We start from the raw sequence: 19,524 nt of genomic DNA, 5'->3' as shown, positions 1-19,524 counted from the left end.
ATAAAACTCCATGCTTGCGGATGATGTGACCCAGGGCTAGTATATAGATATTAAAGAGGGTCGGCCCAAGGACTGATCCTTGTGGGACCCCACAGGTGACAGTGTGGGTATGAGATTTAGCATCCCCCAAGGCCACATACTCAGTCCTGTCTGTAAGATAGGACTCGAACCACTCTAAAGCAATGCCAGAAAGTCCAATTTTATAGTGAAGATGATGAAGGAGAATATTATGATCTACCGTATCAAATGCAGCTGTAAGGTCCAGGAGGATAAGGAGTGATGGAGAGCCCTGGTCAGCAGCCATCAGGAGGTCATTAGTGACTCTGATCAGGGCTGTCTCTGTGCTGTGAGAAGGTCGGAAACCAGACTGAAATTTTTCAAACAGATTGAATCTTTTGAGGTGATCCTGAAGCTGAACCAAAACAACCTTTTCCAAAACCTTAGACAAAAATGGAAGGTTGGAGATCGGGCGATAGTTTGCTATCACTTCAGGATCCAAAGAGGATTTTTTTAAATGAGGTCTAATTTTTGCGGTTTTCAAGGCCAGTGGGACTAAGCTGCTCTGGAGAGAGTGATTAATGATATCAGCAATATGAGGGCTTATATCTGATACATTAGCTTTTACCAGAGGAGTAGGAAAAGGGTCCAATGAACACGTTGATGGTCTCATCCTCTGTATGATGTCCTCAACTTCTTTAACTGTGGTACAGAGGAACTGGGGAAGGCAGCCCATTGGCTTTGATGTAGAAATATCCAGCGATAGAGGGCTGGAGGCAGACAATGAGGAGCGGATGATGTCCACTTTAGAGGTGAAATATTCAATAAAATTATTGCACTGCTCCTTTGTGAAATTATTACAGGTGTAGGTGTGAGGATTGAGTAAATGGTTTAGCACGAAAAAAAAGTTGTTTGGAATTTCCAGGACTGTTGTTGATTAAATTTGAATAGTATTGAGATCTGGCACCGGTTTTTTTGGTGTTCCCCATAAGCTAATTTGTGGACCGTTAAACTGGTTGCAACAAAACGCTGCTCGAGGGCTCACCCAGCTGTTTTCATCTGTCGAAGCTCACTTGTAAACCACGGGGCAGATTTTACAAAAGAGACCATTTGTGATTTAACTGGGGCATGGGTCTTAAGGATGTTGTGGAGCCCATTGTTGTAGTAATCGACTAATTCACTGACAGAAGAAAGGTGGGGAGCAATGGAGAAGATCTTAATGTCAGCTTTTAAATCAAATTTATTTTTTTTCAGGTTCCTGAAATGGATACAGCGCTGTGGTTTAGAGTATAGTGAATTTGTGGGTAAATCCATTGAGACAATTTTGTGATCAGAAACACCCAGATCAAGCACTTGGAGGTCTGAGATGAGGACTGAGTCAGTAATGACTAAATCGAGGGTATGGCCCTTGTTGTGAGTGGGGACCTCGACAAGTTGCCTCTGATTTAGGCAGTCCAGGAGCTGTAGGAGCTGGGCAGCAGAATAATTAGAGGGAGTGTCAACATGAATGTTCAGATCTCCAAGAATCAGTACATTTGATGATGTTGTACAGAAAGATGAGAGCAGGGTGTTGCTTTGGTGGTCTGTAAATAAGAAGTATTGTTATAAAAAGTGGATGCTGGCAATTTATTGCCAGGCATTCAAAAGTTGAGAATTTAGGAAGGGGGAGAAGTGATAATTGCAAACCAATCCGATGGATTACAGCCAGACCACTGCCACATCCAGAGCTGCAGGCCTTTTCGAGGTAGGTGTACCCAGGAGGGCAGGACTCGTTGAAAATTGAGTATACCTCGGATTTATGCCAGGTCTCAATCAAACAAATAATGTCAATCCCCCTGTCTACAATGTGATTATAAATTAGACAGGCTTTATTTGTCAGGGACTGAACATTAAAAAGTTCAACTTTGATGTTTAGCGAGGTGTTGCTTTTAACCAGAGGACGAAGAAAGCTGAAACCCACTCCAGGCTTTCCGTCTCGCCTGGACCGCCGCCGAGCAGTGTTTTTAGTCTCCGTGGTAATGGCGCTCGGATGACATGTTCGGGCTGCCATGGAGCGAGGTGCTGCTGACCACAAGGACGGAATGGAGCTCCCAGTCTTGATGTAAACAAACCGCCGACCAGATCCCCTATGGATGTAGCGGGGGCGACAGAGGAGTCCAAGTTGTTTGATGACTGTGATGTCAAATGGAAGGCTGTGGTTGTTGAGCTCCAACAGTTGCGATGACAGATACCGAAGCATGCCGGCGAGCGGAGGAGATATGGCCCCAATGTAAATAGTTGGCCGTAGTCTTTATGTGTACAGTTGGACAGCTGTGGTGCAAATTGCAAAGGACTCCAGAAGCAAGACAATCACCAAGATCCTAACGACAGAGCCAACATTCAGGAAATGTAATAGCGGGCCGAGTAGGATTTCTCCAAAAGCAATGATATTAAACGCTGTAAGGCGTTAACAGCAAATTACAGCCACTAAATGCTAAAGTTCTGTATAATATCCAGAAAACAGCTACAATCAAAATGATATTCAAGTAGTAAAAATACTTAAGTAATGTTGCTGGCAGCATGTAGCTGCGGAGAGCACGTGGGAGTTTTCAGTATCCTTATACTGCAGGGCATAATGGATAAACCAATTCAGACATGGTCCACAAACTGGTTGCTGCAGACATACCCATTTTCTGCAAACTTATGAGTGAATGTCTTTTTTTTTTTTTTCTTATTATGAAATACCTGCATTTCACTAATAATGATGACTATGATGAAGCCAATCACCCAGCACTGAAACTGTACAAACTGGCATGTGTGTCAGGGGTCACCAAAAATATGCAGATATTTTATGTTCTAGACCTTGACATAAATATTGACTAACGTCTCATGGATTACAAGGGAAAGCTATCATTGGTAACAATACATCATATCCAAATGGACAAGATTCAGTAACAAGTTCTACATGCTATTCAAAGCAAACTCTGGGTGCATCTGGAACTCGATATTTTATACCAGTAGAGGGATCAAGTGGGAAGGAAAGCACAGTCAATACAGCATAAGATCAACACCAAGTATAGTCAACACAGCACTACATCATTTGTGCTGTCACTGGTGCACCCTTTGCTTGACTAAGGTTACCGTTTAATGATGAACAGTTTCTATACCTCACTTGAACTGCTCAAGATTTTACTTCAAAGAAAAACTGATGCATACAGCTCTGTACAACTGAGCGGCCGTGATATGCCTGGTGACTTCTGTCTTGTGAATGCGTCAAGCGCACAATGTGATGCAGTAGCTGTGCGGCAAAATGGCAAAACTTTTGCAGTCAAGCAGTAGGACAAAAAGACAGCTGCCTCCTAAGCACTGTACACAATACAACAACTCTCAATGTTTGTGTTAGGGGAAATGTGGAAGTCACTGCGCTGTGGTAGGTTACAATAACACAATGGGCAGTGTTGATTGTGTGTCTCAGGAACTGATATTCTATTCTGTCATGCGCAAGCAACATAAAAAAACATTACCAAAAAAATCTTTTGATATCTGTTCCAACAGTGACTATGTGCACTTGTTGACAATTTCAAAACTTATCACATGAAGCATGTGTACTAAATCTGCATCAATAAAGCAGTGGACACTAGATATACCTTTTTAGATATACCTATTTCTCAGTTGTTTCACTTAATTTCAGTGTTTGTTTAAAACATAATATATTGTTCTAGTGTATGCTTGCCCTTGTGTTGTACACTAGATATATCTTTCATACATACTGTGATTATGTATTGACATTTTGGTATATACATGTTTCTGTTACACATAACAACATTTTTGTTGTTGAAAAAAATTAAATGCTTTTGGCTTGTTTTGCTGGGGTAAGCATAATGCTAAGGAAGCTACCTAAACAATAAATAGTGTTTTTTGTTGGAGAAACAGACATTTAGTGAGTCAACTTTACATTTTTATATGTCTCTATTAGAAAAAAAAATCTTGGGATGAGACGTGATCTTTTGAAGAGAGACAGAGACACTTTCACATCCCGCAAGACGGTCAAGTCACGTCATACTTACAACCTTTGGAAGCAAGTCCCGTGAGATGGTGACTTTTGCAAGTCACGCCCTACTTACAACCATTTTCAAACAAGACCACGGTCATCTAACTTCACAGCATTGGAGAGAAAAGAATGCAAAAAGAAAGCAAATAAGAACAAAAATAATCTATGTGCAAATTCTGAAAATAAGGAAAGTAATAATCAACCCGTCCCGCGAGACTAGACTTTGTGCCAAATGATTTAACCACGCCCAGGGACACAAAGTAGAATGTCGTAAAGAATTCCAAAACATTGGCACGACACTCATGCAGACCAGGTTAGAGATAATGGAAGTAGGAAAATTTGATAATCTCAAAAAAATGATAGTAAAGATTGCATTAACACAAACAAATGGAAAATATTACTCTGTGAACTAATGGAACAGTGAAAACAGATCGAATAGTGTTTGAGGATGTCTGGGGGAGAAGAGAGACAAGGGAGTGAGATAAAAGGACAGCTGCTGTACAGGCTTTTAAACGTTCAAAGAGCCACATGAGACAGGTTTAGGTGACTGTAGTCAAATCTCAATCAGCACATCTTCCCACACTTCAAAGGGTTATGTTTTAAGTTCATTAGTGACTTTAAATTAGCCTGCAGTGGGTGAATGTGCCCTGTTATTTATTGGCATATCCTATTCAGGATCAGTTCCTGCCTTGTGACCAACACTTCCAGGATACACTTTGTCACTGCACAAACCTGAATTGGATTAAGCCAGTCTGAAAATATTCAATTACTCAAACACTTCAGTTAAGCTAAAATACTTACAAATGTAAATTTTGTCCTCCCCTGAAGTTTTTGCCTGCTTTCCAATATTTGTGATAGTTTTAATTTGTCTCAGCAGCTGCTCTTCCAGAAATTATCATAACATAAAAGTAAGTACACACTAGAATTGTAAATATGGATACCTTGACTATAAGGGCAGTTCCACACACTTTCTACTATCTTCTAAGGAAGAGTTTACTCAAAGAGACATTTGCCCATGCCTGGGCTATCAACATACAATATGCTTTGATTGATTTTTCGCCGGATTTCTTAACTGTGAAAACATGTTTGTGCTTTTACAGAGATCAAGCAACTGGGGAGGCTGTACACATAAAAAGGAAAGAAAAAAAGAACAGTTTATAGTTCTTGGTTGTCAGTTATGCTGCAAAGCATGGACAACACAGCCACCTGTTTTGTGACTGGTGGCTGCTGTCATGGATAATAATGGAGGAATACAAAACAAAAAAGGAAATGAATGGCACTGTTAGTCATCCAGTTCTTACTTGGCCTGCTGACAAATTGTGTGCCCTCACAGCCATTGTAAAGCGGTGACCTAGTGTTTATGGGCATCATCATGGCATTGTGACATATTCCCCACGTGCAGATCAATCAGTACCTTTATACTTCCTGTTGTGACCCCATTATAAACTATTGAAGTTTAATCATTTTTTCACAGTATGTTTTAAAAATATAAAATATACAAACCAATCTTGGTTTTGTGCTGTGATGCGGAGCACCTTTAGTCATGAAAGATGTTGCTGAACTAACCTACTTCATTTTTGTTAGTGCCTGTAGACTATGAAGTGTTTTGGTTTGTATGGGGGAGGAGCTAGGAGTTACGAAAAAAATGAGGGGTTGGTTATACAAACCAATCTGACAATCGCCAGCTTTCTAGCTTATAACTGGTATCTTTGTTCATCTGTTCCTACATTTAAAAAAATCCAGGTTTAACTTTCCCATTTTCGTAAATATCGGCAGATGTTGTATATTCTTTTTGAGATAATAAGGCTGTCATTACATTGAGGCTTGACCAAATCATTTACTGTATATGCCTGAAGGAATCTGGTTTGTCACAGCAGTGTTTTAATATCAAATATACTAATACACAATCATTCACATCAGTGCCTGCTCATCTAATGCTGATTTAACAGTCTTTTATAAAGAAGTGACCTGACACAAGCTTAAAACAGGCTAGACAGATCGTAACGTGACATAATCTGTTTTAATATCTGTTACAATGCCAAAACCACACCAAATCCAAAAAATAGAGTAAAGAAGTCCACTTAGGCAAAATAATTCACTTCTGATCATTAGGCAGACTGTAACAAAAACCTGCACCCTCTGCAACCCAGAATGGCCAGGTATGACTGTTGTACTAACTCTATTAAAAAAAAGTTTGTAATGTGACGCGTGATTTCGTAAAAACACTAATATACTAGAAATAGGACATGCTATTGTAGGCTGCTACAGTGTGCTGGGGACGTGCTATAGCTAACGCTGTTGCCTATCCTTCAGGGAGCCGAGTTGTATTCCTTATGGAGCTCGCAGCGTTTGTAAAGTTTTCACATGCTCCATTTTTCTGTGGGTTTTCCAGGGCGACTTCGATTTCCTTCTGCTTCACAATGACTTTCGCGCCTGATTAACTTGCGAACAAGGGCTTGTGAATGAGAGTAACACAGTTGTAGACTGTTGTTACTGCCAGGATTTGTTCGTAACGCTCGCCCGATTTACCGCAAACACGTAACGGAAAAGCGGGTTCCCAGAAATGGATAGATTCGGTATCCATCTGCCCATTCATATATTGAACCCACTAATTCCATTTTGTGTTTCATATAGTAATAAAAACGAACCGAAAAGCTTAAATTTTATAAGTAGATCAACGTACTCCCTTAATTACAGAGGTAAGCTTCAGTGTTGCTCCCAGTTTCTCCCAAAATGTCACAAATCGTCTCGCTGAGCGCTCCGAGAACTGAACCAATGATGTGAATGAAGCCCGTAATCCTTAACAGAAGCCCGGTCAAGATTTTCTCCGAGACGCCGACTAGTGCGCTTCGAACAAAAACCACCACAGCCGCCGCCTTCCATTTGTCATAATGCAGAGAAGTGGGAGCGACTTGGGCTCTGCGGCACTGCAGGTATGGAGCCACAGGCAGGGCAAACGCGCGCCCTAGCCGCGTCGCTTGCCGGGAATGGATACATGGGAGGAGCCTGTGGCGGCTCTCCTGTTGTCCTGAATGCTGTGCTGCAGCTCCGGCTGACAAAGCGGGCGCCTGTTTACCTGCGGCACGTGTGGCGTCACGCCGGCTCGGGGCGTTTCAAGCGCTCTCCCCGCCGCAAGCTCGCGTGGCGCTGCGAGGAGGGGGCGGGGGCCCAGAGCGCGAGGGGGGCTGTTTGGTCGCTCTTTTGCTCGATCGCGCTCTCTCTCTCGCTCTCCCCTCCTCCTCCTCTACCACCATCACCACTTTGTTCCATTGTTGTTGAGTACCGTTAGTGAGCGGCTTCTTCAAATACAAAGAGAGAAGAACACGTAGCCGCGGAGAGAGACTGAGGCCGTGTGGTATGTCGCGAGGCTGACGGCAGCCGGGGAGACGTTGTGGAGCGAGCCGTCTATGGACAATGAATTAGCAGGTCAGAGCCGTTATTCGCTAGCCTCTGTGTCGTCTTGTGTCACATTGGGTTGCCCACCGGTCAGCCGCCTCCTTCCCCACCGTCCCGTCCACACCAACTCAGGTAATGGTCTGCTGTGGCGGCCTTTACAAGAGTTAGGATTCATGTGACCCCGCCCCTCCCATCGCCTTGCTCAGGCTCCTTGTCCTGCCTTGTGCACTGCCTGCAGCGTCTAGCTTGTCTCTTACCTGGTTTTCTGTCCTTCCTCTCCCACGTCTTGCTTCTTGCTACCACTTCTCGGACTCTACGTCTCTGGTCTTCCTCAGTTGTGTTGTTTTGTTTTGCTGCCCAGCCCTCACAGGGCTCCCGCGTTACTGATGGTGCTTGCCTTCTCTCCTTCTACTATGCAGCCAGCCACTCTTGTGTTTCTTAAAACGTCTAAAGTTAGTGTGTGTGACTCCACAAAGAGCCTTGAACTTGTGTTCATTTTTTGCAAAGCAATTGAACGCCTCTACTGTGTAGCAACTCTTGTGTTTCTCAAAACATTTTAACTTTCATGTTAGTATGCATGATGCCCCACAGAGTTTTGAACCTGTATCTTTTCGCACGTTATTTTCTGAGTGTATCTTGATGACAGCTCCTTCTGTCAATTTTCTGTTTGTTACCATACTTTTGTACCAGTTTTTCCGACTTTACCCCACTGTGAACTTGCATGTGTGTTCTGGCAATGTCCATTCAACAGTGTGTGAGTGAAACATGTTTTGATGAAGTCACAAGTTTAATTTTATTTTGGCTCAGACATTGAAAGTATAACCACATTACTTTGATGCTCAAACTTCAGCAAACAGTAGTATCAGAAGGTAGTTCAACAAAGATTTTCAGACTACTTAGAGAGACCAGACAGCATTCATAAAGTAGATGACTGTTCAGTACAAAAGTGTGTTAGAATCGCCAGCTCAAGGATTACCCAATGTCTTAATTTCATTTCATGGAAACAGTGTATTTTTCACCGTATATACTTTAAATAAATAATCATTTAGGTGAGGCATTCAGGATTTACTGCAAGTTTACTGCTTAAGAGTATAAGACTAAGTTTTATTGTCTTATACATAGTTTGTTACAAGTGCCTAGACTGTTAAGAACATTTCCTCACTTGGATATTTCTTGAATGTGCCTTGAATGAGGACCATCATGGTGATGCTGTTGATAGCACCTGGTTTTTGTTCATTTGAATTTTACATGTCGTCCTTGTGTCTTTACGTCCAACCATGCCCGATTTAAACATGCAACTTAGGTTGGTTGGCTATTCTAAGTTGGGTCTGTGGTGGTGTGGTTGGATTAATGTGTTGGTGTATAATGAGCGGGCACCTTGTATAGGACTGTTTCATGCCTTGCACCCTGTGCTGCTGGGACAGGCTCCGGCTTTCTGCAAATTGGATTAAGCAGGTTTGAGAATGTTACACTATGCTTTGAGTGAGCGATTCAGCAGTAGTCCAGCCCAAGTTTATCATTTTTTACTAGAAACAGGGAGCCCAGGCCTTCGTGTTTACAGTGTTATTTTGGGTATTCTTTAATTGTTCTTATGGTTGAGATTACAGCATGTGGAATCAGTGGGTTATATACGGTCTCTTCAAAGAGCAGGTCTTCAGTGTTGTGAGATTAACAAATGGGCAAATTATTGAATCTAATCATTAAAAGGGTCTTTTTTGTTAATAAAAAGAGACAAGTTTTGCCAATAAAGTAAAATGTCCATGACTATTTTTTGCATTTAGAATTGTGCAAATATGTGCTGAAAAAAATAGATCAATGTTGCTCCCAGTATTTGGCCTTCATTTGATTCTGGTGTTTCAAATTTTCTGAATGGATTATCTGTTGACTGAGACATTGTATACTATGCAGATTATTTTGTTCTATACCACAGCATTTTGTAAATGTACACATTGCCAGTTATGACCTGTACTATGGCATGCTAAAAATGGACCAGAAGCTAGAGTGAAAAAATACTCATTTTTTAAAGGAAAATCACTGCTGTGTGACTTGGTGAAACCCAAATTGTGTATACTTTCAGTATCTAAATAGGTCTAGCACAATAACTAATGAACAAAAATGTGTTGTTTTCACTTTTATTCACCACTATTTTTTTGATAAGGTTGGTCCATATCTGTTTTAAATTGGATTTGTCTTAAGGTATTGTGCTCAAAAGAGTTCATGTGTCTCCTAGAAACAAAAATCTTTGAAAACTGTTTCTAATTTGTGAGTAGTTGAAACAAAAATATTTGGGAATTATTTCTAGTTTAATATTTGTCAGTCACATGCTGAGCTTGTATGTAGATATTCGATTTTATTTGTAAGGTTATTCAAAATGGGGTACAGAATGCTCGGGCCTAAATCCCTACAAATGAGAGCAGGTGTAAACAGTAGTTTAGCTGGTGTTTCAGAAGACTGCCGTAGGAAAGGCAGCTCTCTGGGGAAATGGAGGGAGTTTGTGCCAAAGCATGACTCGCTAGTAATCCTTTCTGTTTAATCGATCTGACGTAGATGGCAATTCTCCAGTTTCCCCGACAGACATTGTTTGAAGCTCATACTAAAAAGAAATAGTTTTACAAATGTCTTTTTGTCTTCAAATGTCTAAACTGAGTTTACCAAGTTTTGCTTGCCGTTAGAAAGTTTGCTAAGACCATGTTTTAACTGATACTGCAGGAGCCAGTTAGCTATAAGGCTTTAAGGCAGTCTAAGCAGTTAGGTAATGCTTAGAAAAAAACATGAGGTCACAGAACTTCTGAGGCAGGGGGAGGTGCTGGCTGGCTGTGATGTCACAATGTTATTGTTGTCATGTACAGTAGTGTGAGTGCACACTCTCTCTCTCTCTCTCTCTCTCTACCCCTCCCTCCCTTCCTCCCTCCCAACCCCCAGCATACGTGCACCGCATTACAAGCGAAAGAGCAGCAGGTGGGGGTGACATCATCTGCACTGCAGTACACTGCAGCACTGGCTGAACAAAGACACACCGGACCCAGACCCTTTCTATCAAATGCCCTGCTGTGGAGTAGTTGTAACCTGGTGGAGACTTGATAACCACAATGTAGACAAGAAGTGTTACTTAGACAGATGCAATGTGGCCACAACCCTGTGTAGTTCATATTGCAACAGACTGGCACTTGCCAAAGAAAAGCACACTGAACAGGATGGGTAAAGTGGCTGCTGTGGTATATAACATGCACAAACATTTAAACACGTAGGCAGCTATTCTTGTTTTTATAATGATTGGTGAAGCGCTTAGCTGACTTGACATGGACACTTCGCTTTTTCAAATAAAAAGTACAGATGATGGTAGTGAACAGATAAAAACATGCTAGCTGTTGAAGCTTTTCTGTATACTGTAGTGACAGTTTCAGAAGCCTTATCTTCAAGTCGCCTGGCAGTACTATTGCATGATCAGTAAGGTAAATCACTGACCATGTCTTGTTGTGTTAGTGGGCTCTCAATGTTTGTAATAAGCAATTGCAACAGAAATACTTGTACATTTTGCGGTTACCATAGCAACAGACCAGGCAATGGTTAGCTTTCTCACATTTTTCAAAAAGCCTATACAGTATATTGTAAAACATTTTTGAATGTATCAGCTACTCGGTGCCATTGTAAAGTTGTTGATCATGTGATTGGTACTCACATATAGCAATATATGTGAAAATCTTCACATTTTATTTCATGGTTATGGGGAACCAATGCCGTAACCCAGCAGGCACTCAACATGGCCTCAATAGCAGTCTATTGCAGGCCACCCTTATATACACACACACACACACACACACACTCTCACTTAAGCAGGCCTAATTAATTTAACATGCAACAAAGTATAAAAGTGTTTTTTTGGGGAAAAAGGCATGGAAATTGAATGTACTATTTCATGTTTGACAAACCACTTTAGAAATTTGAGCAGGGTAGTAAAATTCAAAATAAAATAATTATTGATATACACAAAACAACATTTTGAAAGATAAAATGTGTTAAAATGGTTTTTATGCTTGTATTGTAATATTAAAAGTAATATTTTAAAGAATTACATTTATATATGTAGATTAGCACATGCAAGTAAGACTTTCTCCATACTCTGTACGTATGACAGTAATGTCCCTATAAACCTATAATCTTATATGTAATGAATTTTGCAGTTTTCAAGGTTTAATATTATTAATTCATTCACAACATTACATAATTCAGGTTTTAAAGTAATAATTTGATTTGTTAATGCTTCTGAATAAAAATGTATTTAATACAGATAACTGCATGTAAAAAATGAAGGTTGCTGTGCCACCACCCACCTCATTCTGCACTTTTTGCATCTGTCCATATATCTGAAAAGTTGTGTCATCTATAGCTTACTATATGAATAAGTACTTTGGTCAATTCTCTACTTATGCAAGGGACACCTGAATACTTTAATTGCTGTGGTCTGGCAGTGCACACCAGCTGCAGTTACTGTGTTGTATTTAGCCCCTTCTTAAACTTTGAGCATTTTAGAGTTTCTAAGTTTAATTTTCACCCCTCATTTATCAAAACAACGTTTTAGCCTAAATTATGGTGTTCTGTTCTTCCTTTACAGATGGCAATTGCCTTGGGCGCAAACTTAAAACATGATCAGAATATCCATCCATCCATCCATTTTCCAACCCGCTGAATCCGAACACTTTTTATAATTTTAAATAGTCTACCCACTAGCGTTAATTATTTGATTAGTTTGACAGCTGCTACTTTTAGGTTAATGCATTTGGTGATGGTGCTATAGGGAGTGAAATCGGAAAGGACAAAAATGTAAAATTTCTTACATCTACTAGTTAATGTTTTTTATAATCTATCTCTTAACGTAACCACATACTGTACATCATCAAGGTCAGAGATGGCATTTTTCTTTTTGACCAAACAAATATGGTGTTCTAATTTATTTCGCTGTTACATATACATAGGTAGAGTCTGAACCAGTGGCTTTGTCGTGTACATTGCCATACCTTAGAAACTAGAACACACAGCCCAAGTATAGAAGTAAGACCATTTATTAAATTACTCTTCAAAGAATTGATAGCACAAGTGGCAGTGACATGTATTTTTTTTTGCCAGTACTTCTTGGGTATGGAGTTTTTAGATGACCATTTTAAGAACTAGGCAATTTTTAATTTTTTTTTTAATGTTAATATTTTTGAACATGACTTATATCCCTTACTTGAACAGATGCATTAAGTATTATGGCAAATTGGTGACCATTATAAATGATTTAATAAGCATTTTTTTTTTAGAATCTACAAGTAGAAGTTTTCCTTTAGAGTAAGATGACATCCAGGGTGATGTCCAAGAATATCAGTATTTGTGATCATTCAGTAGCCATGAGGTCACTTGGTGCAGTACTGGGTTGTTTTATGGTTTTGAGCAGTACACTGGATGCTTCAAACTCTCATTAGTTATGTGAATTAAGAGTGCCACATAATTTGGGCACTATGGTTCTGGCAGGATTTGGCATACCTATTTCTCTTTTATTTTGTGTGGCTGAGCTAGATTTGAAGGTTATGGAATGGTTGCATTTAAGCTGGCTCTTTCTGCTTTTGTGGGAGATGCATTTGGGCTCCAGGCAGCATAACAAAATAACTTGAGTTTGTTTTTCTCCTTTTCACTGTCAGTGTGGTATTTAAATTCTCTCTTTATGTTCTTGTTATTTTTCCCTGGGCAATCTAGATTTGTATCTCAGGTTAATTGTTAACTGCTGAAGAAAGAGAACAAGTATGCTTTACAATGGTTTTGTTCCCTTCATAATTATATCCCACTTTGTGCCTGACACTGGAATGACATTTGTTTACTGTATATCCTAATAGTCCTGACTGGGATGGAGGATTGTCCATTATGCATGGTCCTTATAGAAGGACAGTACAGGTGGATGCATATCCCAGCCAGGTTGGGTCCTACTCCCTTTTGCAGTCGGGAAGAGAAAATAGTGTGGATGGTCTGGGGAAGCTCCCTGCTATGAAGAGTCCTTCCCCAGTATGATAGGTGGCAGTGCATATCTGGTCTCGTTTCAGTTTGAACACCCACAGGGCTGCCTGAGATTTGTTCTTCAGGTCAGAAGTCCTATTGAGTTCTTTGGAGGCCACCAGGGAATACTGTAGGAAGAAGACTCCCATACTGTACAGCGGTTCCGAGTGACCTGGAAGTGCTGGTTCACTGTTATGGCACTGGAAATACTCCCGGGTCCGACATTACAGAAGCTTTCCCACCTCTCCTGGGGAGACAGTAGTGCGAAGAGTACGGCAACATTCACATGGAGAGGTTTGCAGGGAGGAAGAAATGAGAAAGAATTGTATTGTGTTAATTGTGGAAGAAGCCTGTTCAGAGGTATTGTGCTTAATTAAACAAGCCCATTTGAACCTGGGACTTGTGTGTGGTCTAATTGTTTTTGGTGTTTGGGGCTCTGCTACACTCCCTACAGGTCATTTTATACATATATACACACACACACACAAACATCGAATGACATATACATTATATATACACACTTGTGCATAAGCAGAACAAAGATAAGTCCATTCTTTTTGCACCCCATTCTTAAAATAGTCAGGCTGTTGCCTTTTAATTCAGTGAACATTTATGTGGTAATGGCTTTCAACTGTTACTTTGCTTTTGTCCAGAGGTACACCACTGTTAGAAGAAATATAAAAATATATACCATGTTGATGTTTGTATCTTGAATTAGCAAAGAAACCTGAATTTCATGCACGCTTGGGTGATTAGATGCAGAATAATTTGTGGTGATATCTAGTTATGTCTGGATTGCATTGTATTGTAAAGAAGACTTTATGCCTGTGGAAAATTACATAAAAGGGAAAGAAAATAAAGGAATCAATGCAAGAGGAGACGTATGAGCAAAAAGAGTAGCAAGAGTATAGGAGCCTGCTAAAGAGGAAAATGGTCTGGACTTAGAAAGGCCTAGCAGTCAAGATATGACACAACAGAGAGCAGATGTGGTGAAAGTAAATATAGATAAAGCAAGTATTGACTAAAACCAGATAAATGAAGGAATCTGCAATGTTTATATCATAGAAGCAGGCGAGTACCATGTAGGAGATGATGAGAAGGAAACTTGCTAGAAGGTCCAGTAGGAATTTAAGAAAATTTTTACCCAGAAAGAAGGTGAGAAATGGAAATGAAGAAGTAATGAAAGGGAAGGTACAGAACTATTATAAAATAAGTCAAATAAACAAAACTAAAGCTAATATATTAAAGGGTATGCTGTCTACCTGTCCAAAACAAGAGGGGAATCCCAAAATTACCAAGAAAGAAATTGGAGAGGAAAAATGCAAAGTAAAATGTTGCAGAGTGAAAAGGGAAGAATGAGGGGAAAAAAAAAAGTTATAAAATGGAGTAATAGAAGAAAAGGACAAGAGGGAGAAGAAAAGAATGAAAATAGTTACACTATAGTGATTTTAAGCATTTATTATATGTCAGAAGCATAGAAATAAATGCTTAAAATCATCATATGTCAGAAGCAGGGAAAGAATTGGTGCAACAATATAATAAAAAAATGAGGTGTTAGGTAAAATCAGAGTGGTTAGAACAAAACTGGAAGACAGTTTAAGGAGTGAACTGGAAAAATGGGTCATGAGTTTTCTTAAACTCCCTCGCCTAGTCTTTATGAAATCAAAAGCTGGTGCTGTATGTACAGTATAATAATAGATGGACCACAAAAGATAATCATACAGTATCTATTTAGTAGAGTATTAAGAACACTGAAATTCTAAAAACATGCTTTAAGTAATCCAGCTGCCTTCAAGGAGCTAGGACATTATGGTTTGAGTCATGACATGCTGAGAATCTATGGATGGGATGTCCAGTATCTAGAATTGCTGGGAAGGTGGAAACGATTAGTTACATTTACAGGGAAATAATTATTCATGAAAGCTAAGTTGTGTTTTATTGAATAAATTTTGGACTTAACAAATAAACCGAAGGATTTAGCAAGGAATGTGGTTAGAGAAGATTTGCCAAATAGAGTTTCATATTGTTGAGAGAACTAGCAAAGGAATTAGTGCTTCAGGATGAATGTAGGGAAAGAGTAAATGTAAATGTGTGTTAGGAGACTGAAATGTAAAGGGAGTTGTGGGAAAAAAGGAAGAAAAATGGACATAGTTATCTGGTGGTCAAAAAATAACTACAAAGTTGTTTTTTCATTGCCTGAAAATTTCAAAAGAAGTTACCTCATAGAAATACAAGCAATGGGTAATGTTAAATACTAGGAAGGAGGACTTGTAGTACGGAATTGTGGCATTGGCAATTGGGATTTCCCAACAGTGCAAAGACCAAACAAAGCACTATATGATAAGGATAAAAACAAAATGTTCATCATACGAGTAGAAATGGCCCATAACAGATTAAATATTCAACTTGACAAACGGGAAAATCTACCATGAATATAAATGTTTAAAAGTGAAGAAGTGGAACTAAACACGTTGCACTCTTGTTTTTGTTATGTATGATAAAATGGAATACATTGGCGGAAGCATTGTAACTGAAGTGGTAAATACAACTTTTAGGGAATGGTAATACTGCTAAAAGTAAAACTAAATAAAATGAAATGTAAACATTTTATCCCAAGTTCATACATTAAGCAGAAACATCTGTACTGATTTTTTTCTTCTTATCTATAACTTGTTCTCTGGTCACTTTTTATGTCCTTTGTTGTAGTATGTGTGTGTCCAACCTTAATGCCATGTTTTCATTGCAATCATGTATAGTTCAGTTGTTAGCATTATCCATATTACTAACCGAGAATGCTAAACCGGATGATGGACGCAGGCACATCCGGCCATGGGCCGTAGCTGCAAAAAGACGTACTGCGCAGGCGCAAAAAGAGTCCGCGAGAGTCGGCTGAGGAGCCGAGAAAAGCGGACAAAAGAGGGCGAGAGAGGCGGATGAGGGGCCGCGAGAGGCGCAGGCGCAAAAAGAGTCCGCGAGAGTCGGAGAAAGGCGGAGAAAAGAGGGCGACAAAGGCGGATGAGGGGCCGCGAGTGGCGGACAAGACCACAGAAAAAAGGAGTGAGCACATACAAAAAGGAGAAATGAGGCGCAAAGTCAAACGCAGGAAAAGCACGAAACACATTGCACACGAAACTAGACCCGAAAAAAAAAAAAAAAAAAAGAGGCTCGCGCACAACACCAAGGCACCCACCCCCCCCCCCTACAGGCACCGGACGGGACACACACCAAGAGGGGGATTCAACAAGCCCATGGAACACAAAAAAAAGAACACAAAACCACCCCACAGACCCTACAAGCGAGGGACGGGACACACACAAAGAGGGGGATTCAACAAGACACAGGAACACAAAAAGAAAGAAGACGCTCGCGCAACAACAATCCTCAACAATCCCCCCCCCCCCCCCACCCACATCCATAAGAAGTCACACCCAAAGCCACATATTCTAAAGTGAACGTCAGCACCTTCACACTAGACAGCATAGGTGTCAGCATTGGTGGATCTCCTTACAATAAAGCACTATTAACCGTTCAACTGCAGAAAAGGAAACATATTAATAGTGACTGTGACCCTCCTTATTACTTATCCATATTTCGGATGCTGAGAAAGAAACAAGTCATGAATACACGGTCACGGGTACAAAACGAAAAGGAAAGGATAACAGGAACAAACACACGAACACGAAAGAAACAACAAAATAGACGGCTATGCAGGATAGGTGGATCTCATTACAATAAGGCACTATTAACCGTTCAACCGCAGAAAAGTCTCCATATTAACAGTGAGTGCAATACTTCTTATTACTTATCCATATTTCTAAAAGAAAAAATGTCTCGACTCCAAAAACGCAAAGCTCAACTAAAGCTTCTAACTAACGATGTACCTAAAAGTAAAAACTTTATGAACTGCGTTAGATCCTACAATAGTTCATTTGCTTTTAGTAAATATCAGGCCACCAAAAGGCAATGGCCCATACTGCTTTCCCATATGTGCACAAATACTGCATCGCATTGGAACAGTGCACCCTGAAACAAATCAACAACGCAAATATGCACAAATCTACATCCTGGATCCACATGACGCAAACTATCAATCAAAGTGCTGCATCGCAACAGGCTTGGATTCAAAACAAAACACCTCCCGTCTCAGACATACGTTAACGGCAAGGAAGGCTACAACGGGCGTCTCACACAGCACAGGCAAATCGATTACAGATCCAAAACAACACGTCCCAAATACTACATATGCAACAACGCGCCTCTCAAACGGCACAAGCAAAACATACACCGGGAAAATTCATTCGGATTAATGAATGTCATTTGCAATCATTGTCATTCAGTTCACTTCCCTGAAGAAACAACTGGCAATACAAGTAATACATTTAGACGTCGTTGTCAAAAGGGTCAAATTAGACTGCCTTCTTTACATTCATATACTGAATATCTACAGAAGATTCTAACTGACGATGTACCTGAAAGTGAAATCTTTATCAACTGCATTAGATCCTACAAATCGGTATCCACTATGAACATTAACGGTGGCACTGCACGTGACATCCGTCTTCAAAAAATGTTGTTTATTGATGAATGTACAATGGCATGAAGTCACTTACTCAACACCATTCATAAACTTCTACAAACGTTTATGAATAATAATATTCGATTTGGAGGAAAGGTACTTTTATTAGGAGGAGATTTTAAACAGTGATTAGCTATTCTTCCAGATGCCATGCACTCAGCTATTGTTCAGTGCACCTTAAAATACGCAGACAATTGGCATTGCTTTCAAAAGATACAGTTAGTAAAAAAGATACGATGTCCAGAACCAGATCATAACAATTGCTTATTACAACTGAGAGATGGTACACTCACCAATACAGATGGACTTCAGCCACATATTATTACAATTCCTCAAGCCTTTATCTGCGACGACTTAGTTACAGAGAGATTTGGAACAGCAATCTCATTAGACCAAATGCCCCTTTTAACACAACGCACTATATTATGTCCAAAAAATATTAATGTGGAAAACATAAATACCCAAGTCATTCCATTACTTCCTGGAGAGACACAACTCTTTCTAAGCTCTGACAAAGTTGACTCTGATCACGATAATGACCATCTTCATTGACCTTACAAGTTCTGACCTGGAATTACCTTTTACACTTAAACGGCGTGTACAAAGAAATTTTCCAATAAACCTTTACACTGTGCCACACACTTTATTGTTTGCTTTCTATTTGCATCATCTACACCGTCACACTATTCTATATCTCATTCATACATCACGCTCTTTGTCAATCCCAACACCAGGGGTTGGCGAGCGAAGCGAGCAGGGGGCGGAGCCCCCTAGTATCTCATAAGCCGTTAGCCATGTGTGTAGATCCAAATCATTCTCTTTTCCTGCTATCTCTGAATGTACAGATGATATGCTTTTTTTATATATATATATTTTTCGTGCTTCACAAATGAAAAAAAAAAAACACTAGTTATAAAATCATTGGCATAAATCAGTTTTAATCCTGTTCAACTGCAGTGCCAGATCTGACAATATTCTCACCAGCATGTTTATAGTCAGTCAGATACTTAGGGATTAATATTTTCACACTGTTGAATGTAATTTCTTTCATATCTACAGTTTTGCATCATAGAAAAAGAACATTTCTAGAAATCATTGAAAGCCCAATACTGCTCTGAGATACATGTCCGTTATATGGCATCCCAACCGGAGATTGAACATAGAACCTTACCCTGCCGGTAGGCCAGTATGGAGGGACCGGGGAGGTGAACACTGCCAAATATTTTCTTCCCCATTACATCAGATGGCAGTATCCTTGGGTTGGGATTCCCACACAGACACCAGCAGGGAATACTGGGATCTATAGTAATATGGGGCAGCCCTGCTGGATTCTGTGGGGGCCACCAGGGGAAGCTGTTGCGATTCATAGTTCTTACTTTCAGGAAATTTCTGTCAACCTGGAAGTTCTTCCAACGAGCCATGCCCTAGCACCAGAAATTTTTCTGGGTCATAAATTTATAAAAAAAAACTAAAAAAAAAACTGGTCAGTCTCATCCCG

The 19,524-nt window shown here is 40.0% G+C and overlaps 1 protein-coding gene across 13 annotated transcripts in view; it reads left to right on the top strand.

The window, feature by feature from the left end:
- LOC114656015 (calmodulin-binding transcription activator 1-like) overlaps positions 1 to 19,524 on the top strand; it is a 559,017-nt gene that overhangs the window by 487,662 nt on the left and 51,831 nt on the right. The window contains exon 1 of one of the 13 annotated variants that reach the window (XM_051930417.1): positions 7,078 to 7,453. The exons of the other annotated variants lie outside the window; for them this stretch is intronic. Within the exon in view, the coding sequence (XP_051786377.1) occupies positions 7,435 to 7,453 (19 nt within the window). The 5' untranslated portion in view covers positions 7,078 to 7,434. Of the gene's footprint in view, positions 1 to 7,077; positions 7,454 to 19,524 lie in introns of those variants that run through there. 13 annotated transcript variants of the gene reach the window in all.

This window comes from Erpetoichthys calabaricus, chromosome 8 (genome assembly GCF_900747795.2).
Source record: "Erpetoichthys calabaricus chromosome 8, fErpCal1.3, whole genome shotgun sequence".
In the NCBI taxonomy this organism is placed as follows: Eukaryota; Metazoa; Chordata; class Cladistia; order Polypteriformes; family Polypteridae; genus Erpetoichthys; species Erpetoichthys calabaricus.
The sequence above is the reverse complement of the archived record's forward strand: the minus strand, read 5'-3'. Positions and strand labels throughout refer to the sequence as shown.